Genomic DNA, 7507 nt, shown 5'->3' with positions numbered 1-7507 from the left:
GGGCAGAAAAAGGAGGTGTGACACGTACCAGACGTATTCTACATTCAGAATCTTAAGAAGAAACCAACAAAAACTTTCCGTGAGTATGCTACTCGGTGGAGATCTGAAGTTGCAAAGGTAAGGCCAGTGCTTGAAGAAGAACAAATAAATAAATTTTCTGTCAGAGCTCAAGACCCGTAGTACTCTGAAAGCCTGATGGTTATTGAAAACCATAAATTCTCTGACATCATCAAGCTGGAGAAAGAATAGAAGAAGGAATTAAGAGTGGAATAGTGACGAATTTCGAAGCACTGCAGGCCACAAATAAAGCCTTGCAATCAGGAGGTATCTCAAAGAAGAAAGAGGTAGGTGTTGTGATGGTAGCCCAAGGTCTAAAATCTCTTCTCACATATCAAACACCTCCACCCACATAACAACCTTCACCCCCCAGATAGCAACAACCTGCTACCACCTACCACGCCTATAACACCCAACCCACATATTATCACTCACCACCATCTGCTTTCCAAAATTACCAAAAACCAAGACCAAACTTCGATCACAGACCACCCAGACAATATACTCCAATTGCTGAACCCATAGATCAATTGTATGAGAGACTGAAGGCTACTGGTTATGTCACTCAAATCCCTGTCGTTGCTATGGAAGACTCTTCTCAGTGAATTTACCCAAACAAGATGTACGCCTATCACTTAGGCATGAAGGGCTATACCATTGATGAGTGTCGCACACTCAAGGACAAGATTAAGACATTGATCGACACTAAAGTCATTCAGGCAGAGGAAGCTACACCAAATGTTCGTAACAATCCTCTCGCGGATCATAAAGGTGAGGTAATGAACATGATAGAGATCAATGAAGAATAGGATCCGGAGGGGTCAATTGGACTCATTCAATATGGGGATGATTCTAAAACATCTCCAGTAACCCTCACGCCCATTGTGGTACAAACCCAAGCATCGCTTGAAGTCGAGGTAACCGTACCAGCATTGTTTGAAATCAAGGTAGCCACACCCTTCATTGCGATGGTAGCACTCACGCCATCTTACAAGTCTGATGTCATACCATGGGATTATGTTGCGGAAGCAAGGAGGAAAGGAAAAGCAAAAATGGAAGAAACAGGTGCAGTACAAGGCATGACTAGAATTGGCAGGGTTTATACACTAGAGCACTTGGGAGGATCAAGCAAAGAAGCTGCATCTAAGCCGCCTGTCCTTAGGACTGGCCCTGACAACCTTTAGAGAAAAGTGCAAGCAAGAAAATACTCTAGGTTTTCCACTTGAACAAAAATCCCACTCAGATCTTCATCTTGTCACTGCTGCAAAACTCTGAGACACGTAGGAATGCCTTGATGAAAGTGCTGAGTGAAGCTTATGTACCCACTAACATCACTAGTGGGGAAATGGCCAACATGGTTAGGCGGGTACTGGAAAGCCACAAAATCATCTTTCATGAAGACGAGCTACCACCAGAAGGACTAAGTCACAACAGGGCACTACATATCACAGTACAATTTGAGGATAAGTTCATCGCCAGGGTCCTGATAGATAGAGGTTCAAGTCTCAATATATGTCCACTGACTACTCTGAAGAGGTTAGGTAAAGGCCTTCACAATACGAGTAGCAAGTATAAATGTGAAGGGGTTTGATAGATATCAAAGAGCCACAATCGGAGAAATCAACCTCAACCTACAGATAGGCCCAACCTGGTTTGATGTTGAGTTTTAAGTGCTGGATATATCTTCTACCTATAATCTATTGTTAGGACGACTGTGGATACATGCCGCTGGGGCAGTGGCTTCTACTCTATATCAGGTTGTGAAGTTTGAATGGAACCATCAGGAGGTGATCATCCATGGAGATAGGAGTAATCCCATCTGTACCAATCAGACTATTCTAGTCATCATAAATAGGAAGAAGTTAGGTGGAGAAACATACCATCACATTGAGCGTATCAACACAATTGAAAAGGACAAATAGTGGAGCAACAAGATAGAAAGCATACTGCTATGGATACGGTATGAACCTGGCAAAGGTCTCGGTAAGAATCTCCAAGGGATCACCAAACCAGTATAGCCGAAGTGTCATGGTACAACTTTCGTGCTTGGGTATGAATATACTTGGCACGAATACCAGAATTGGTCGTCGCCATAGAATGGTCCTTATTATTTGCTGGAAAAACCGGTACCACATTTGCACCAAACATTTCATCAACTAACATGATATGGGGGTCTGAGGAAGACGAAGCCTTAGCGGGCATGAAGAAGCTATTTCTGGATGATAGTGGCAGGAGGCATGTATTGTAGTGCGATAGTTGAGGAGGAGGAGGAGGAAGACCTTACCATTAAAATTGTGGAGAAAGGAGTTGTTCTCAAGAATTGGACTGCCGCACCATCCCGGGCCAGTCAAGTTCCTGGGTAGCCTAGCAATTAGCATCAATTATTTTTAAAATAATTTTTGAGTATTTGAGACATTTTCAGTATTTTGTTTTGAACATATTTTGTTTTAAAATAATTGCTCGAGTCATCGAGCTGTACTTGTTGACGTTTTCAAGACTTTACTAATACATTTCTATCTTTCGTATTTATCATTATTCTTTACATTTTCTCTCTACAACATTATTATTACATATCCGATGAACCTACGACTATGACATGTAATGAGACAACACAACATAAGGATAGTGATTCAGAGGATCTGGAAGATGATATAATACTTGAGGAAATTGTAAAAGAAGTGGAAAGCTTTGAAAACAAGCCTAAGTCTAATTTAGACAAGACTGAAACAGTTAACTTAGGGGATTCCGAAACAGTCAAGAAAACACGTATAAGTGTTCACCTATCACCATCAGAGAAGGAAGAGTATGTCCGATTCCTAAAGAGTATGAAGATATATTTGCATGGTCCTACGATGATATGAATGGTTTGAGCACATCCATAGTGGCTCACAAGCTACCTACCAATCCCATGTGTCCACCGGTATAACAGAAGCTCAAAAAGTTCAAGCCGGATATGAGTTTGAAGATAAAAGAGGAGGTCACCAAGCAAATCAAAGCCAAGGTTCTCAGAGTGGTTGAATATCCGACTTGGTTGGCCAACATTGTGCCGGTTCCGAAGAAAGATGGGAAAGTCAGAGTGTGTATTGATTACCAAGATTTAAACAGGGCGAGTCCTAAATATGATTTTCCGTTGCCCAATATACACATACTGATCGACAACTGTGCCAAGCATGAGCTCAAATCCTTTGTCGATTGTTTCGCAGGATATCATCAGATCTGGATAGATGAAGATGATGCCGAAAAGACAGCCTTTATCTCGCCATGAGGGATGTAATACTATAAAATAATGATGTTTGGTTTGAAGAATGCTGGAGCCACTTACATGAGAGCCATGACAACCATTTTCCATGATATGATACACAAGGAAATAAAGGTGTACATGGATGACATCATCATTAAATCCAGAAGAAGCACATATCATATAGCAAACTTGAGGAAATTCTTTGGTCGGCTTCAAAGGTACAATCTGAAACTGAATCCTGCAAAGTGTGCCTTCGGAGTCCCAGCCGGAAAATGCTAGGGTTCATCGTTAGTCGCCGAGTGATTCTATTAGACCCGTCAAAGGTCAAATCTATCCAGGACTTGCCACCTCCGAAGAATAAGAAAGTTGTGATGAGCTTCTTAGGGTGTCTCAACTACATCAGTCGTTTCATAGCACAATCAACCGTGATGTGTGAGCCGATTTTTAAAATGCTAAAGAAAGATGCTGCAACGAGTTGGACTGAAGAATGCCAGAAAGCCTTCGACAAAATCAAGGAGTATTTATCTAAACCACCTGTTATGGTCCCACTAGAACCAGGAAAACCTTTGCTGCTTTATTTGTCCGTACTAGATGAGGCTTTTGGTTGTATTACGGGACAATATAATGAGACTAGAAGAAAGGAGAAGGTAATATATTATCTGAGTAAGAAATTCACACCTTACGAAGCCTGGTACTCTTTGCTGGAGCGCACCTGCTACGCATTGACATGGATAACTCAAAAGTTGAGGCATTATTTCTTTGCATACACATCATATCTCATATCAAGGATGGTTCTGCTGAAATTCATCTTTCAGAAACCCATACCTACGGGAAAATTAGCGAAATGGCAGATATTGTTGAGTGAGTTCGACACTATCTATGTAACTCAGAAGGCGGTCAAAGGGCAAGCGTTGGCAGATCATTTTGCAGAAAATCCTGTAGACGGAGAATACAAACCATTGGAAACGTATTTTCCCAACGAGGAGGTATCATTTGTAGGAGAAAATATCACCGAGGCATATGACGGTTGGAGAATGTTCTTCAACGGAGCTGCAAACTTTAAAGGAGTGGGTATCATAGCTGTCTTAGTATAGATTATCCGGTATCTAAAAACTCAAGTTTCCATGTACCAACAATATGGCAGAATATGAGGCTTGCATCTTGGGACTCAGGTTGGCCATTGACATGAATGTTCAGGAGTTGCTGGTGACTAGAGATTCCGATCTTTTGGTACATCAAGTTCTAGGAGAATGGGATACAAAGAACACCAAGATATTACCATATCTGTACCGTGTACACGAGCTTATCAAGAGGTTCATGAATATAAAGTTCAAACATGTTCCGGGGATTTAGAACGAGTTCACAGATGCATTGGCCACGTTATCTTCCATGATACAATACCTAGACAAGAAGTTCATCGATCCTATCCCAATAGGAATTCATAAGCAACCAACTTATTGTGCTCATGTTGAAGAAGAAAGTGATGGAAATCTATGGTTCCACGACATCAAGGAATACTTGGCAAAGGGAGAGTATCTGAAGCACACAACTCATGCTCTGAAGCGCACAGTCTAAAGGTTAGCCAACCATTTCTTTCAAAGCGGAGCAATTCTAAATAGAAGGACTCCAGACTTGGGATTATTACGCTATGTCGACGCCAAGGAAGCATCCAAATTTCTCGAGGAAATACATATCGGAACCTGCGGACAACACATGAATGGCTTTGTCTTAACCAAGAAAATACTAAGAGTGGAATATTTCTGGATGACTATGGAAACAGACTACATCAAGTATGTTCAGAAGTGTCATCAATGCTAGATACATGCTGATATAATACGAGTACCACCCAATGAACTCAATGCAACAAGTGCTCCCTCGCCTTTCTCTGCTTGGGGAATGGATGTCATTGGTCCAATCGAACCCGCTGCTTCAAATGGGCATAGGTTCATTCTGGTGGCTATACAATATTTCACAAATGGGTCGAGGACGCATCTTACAAAGCTGTAACTAAGAAGGTTATTGCAGATTTTGTTCAGGATCCCATTGTTTGTCAGTTCGGAGTGCCAGAGTCAATCATCACCGACAATGCTGCTAATCTCAATAGTGATCTAATAAAGGCCATGTGTGAAACTTTCAAGATTAAGCATAAGAATTCCACCGCATACAGGCCGCAATTGAACGGAGTTGTAGAAGCTGTCAACAAGAACATCAAGAAGATACTAAGGAAAATGGTAGACAATCACAAGCAATGGCAAGAGAAGCTTCCATTTTCTTTACTCAGGTATCGTACCATGGTTCACACATCAACTGGGGCAACTCCCCACCTACTGGTTTATGGAACTAAAGCCGTTATTCCTGCTGAAATAGAAATCTCTTATCTAAGAATTATACAATAAGCTGAGCTTAGCAACGCAGAATGGATACAAATTCGCTATGAACAACTGGATCTCATTGATGGAAAAAGAATGAATGCAGTATGTCACGGTCAACTCTACAGAACAGAATGACAAGATCTTTCAACAAAAAGGTCAGACCAAGGCAATTCGTATCGGGGCAATTGGTACTAAAGTGAATCTTCCCATATCATGATGAAGCCAAAGAGAAGTTCTCACCCAACTAGCAAGGTCCCTACATAGTTCATCGAGTACTAATAGGAGGAGCACTCATACTTGCAGAAATGGATGGAGAGATTTGGTCAAAACCTATCAACTCAGACGCCGTCAAGAGATACTATGTTTAGGATTGTTTACATTTCTTCGCTTGATGTAACTGAACTACGCTTGACCTGATTCCTATTTAAGAGGGGATACGTAGGCAGCCCTATGGATTTGGTCACATCTTAATAAAATCTTCATTCTCCCCATGATAAGAAATTAGGGAAAAATTGCAAGTTCAGCCAACTTCATCATATACGGAACAACCAAAAGTATTATCAAAAGTATTGCGTGTAAATTGGGGCATAATTTTGGGGGGGGGGGAGGAGGCCGCAATGTCTCTAAATGTTTCACAGTCACTGGTTCATCTAAATTATTTGATATCGCATACTACTACATTTTAAATTAATATATTTATCAAATGCATGCATATTTTTTGAAAACTTTTTTTCGATGATAGCCAGATGTTGCTCAAGGTAACTCAAACAGATCTCAAGATAGGAGTAAAGATATATCAAGAAGACAAAAGCACGAACCGACCTTCACCCCGCAAAACTAATGATTTTTCTTTGGATGTAGGCATGATAAGGCAACAATATACACAAATACGTCCAGTCACTACCTTCAAGAAGACAAGTTACCTAGCGCAAACACCTCCAGCTAAGAAATACTTTACTCTCTTACTGTCACTCATCGTTTTCTTGCATAAGGCTAAGCATTGTCTTTCTCTGCATGAGACTAAGCACTGTCATCTCTTCTTGCATGAGGCTAAGCATTGACTCCCTAATTGCATGGGACTAAGCATTATCTCTCTTTTCTTGCATGAGGATAAGCATTGCCTCCATAATTGCATAAGGCTAAGCACTGCCTTTTCCTACATGAGACTAAGCATTGTCTCTTCTACTTGCATGAGGCTAAGCATTGCCTCCCTAATTGCATAAGGCTAAGCATTGCCTTCCCTTGCATGAGGCTAAGCACTGCCTCCCTAATTGCATAAGGCTAAGCATTGCTTCCCTAATTGCATAAGGCTAAGCACTACCTTCCCTTGCATGAGGCTAAGTACTGCCTCCCTAATTGGATAAGGTTAAGCATTGCCTTTCCATGCATAAGACTAAGCATTAAATCCTCTTCTTGCATGAGGCTAAGCATTGCCTCCCTAATTGCATAAGGGTAAGCACCGCCTTTCCCGCATGAGGCTAAGCATTGTCTCCCCTTTTGGCATAAGGATAAGCATTGCCTTTTCCTTGCATAAGATTAAATACTATCTCTACTACACTACCTAAAACCTAGCACTATCCCTTTGTTCACCTAGGGATAAGCATTGCCCTCATCTTACACAAGACTAACACTTGTCTTGTCTCCACCTCGCATATGACCAAGCATCCTATCGTTGTATTCCATAGGTTGAAACATCGCCATATTGTCCAAAGGTGTCACAGTCTGGAGGCATCATCCTCATAGCTGGGAGACACCATGCCATGGCCTGAGGATTTCTCAAAATTGCACATCATTATTCAAAGACGTCATTGTCTGGAGGCACCATCCTCATGGCCCC

General features: G+C 41.4%; 1 protein-coding gene across 1 annotated transcript; it reads left to right on the top strand.

Annotated features, from left to right (window-relative positions):
• The first annotated feature begins 3747 nt into the window (after positions 1-3747).
• On the top strand, positions 3748-4392 carry LOC138871989 (uncharacterized). Its single transcript, XM_070149921.1, has 2 exons — positions 3748-3945; positions 4114-4392. Exons 1-2 carry the CDS (start codon positions 3748-3750, stop codon positions 4390-4392), a joined length of 477 nt encoding a protein of 158 aa, XP_070006022.1.
• The last annotated feature ends 3115 nt before the right edge of the window (positions 4393-7507 follow it).

The sequence above is a fragment of the Nicotiana sylvestris genome, chromosome 6 (genome assembly GCF_000393655.2).
Source record: "Nicotiana sylvestris chromosome 6, ASM39365v2, whole genome shotgun sequence".
Taxonomy (NCBI): Eukaryota; Viridiplantae; Streptophyta; class Magnoliopsida; order Solanales; family Solanaceae; genus Nicotiana; species Nicotiana sylvestris.
Note: the sequence above shows the minus strand (reverse complement) of the source record. Positions and strands in the feature narration are given on the sequence as shown.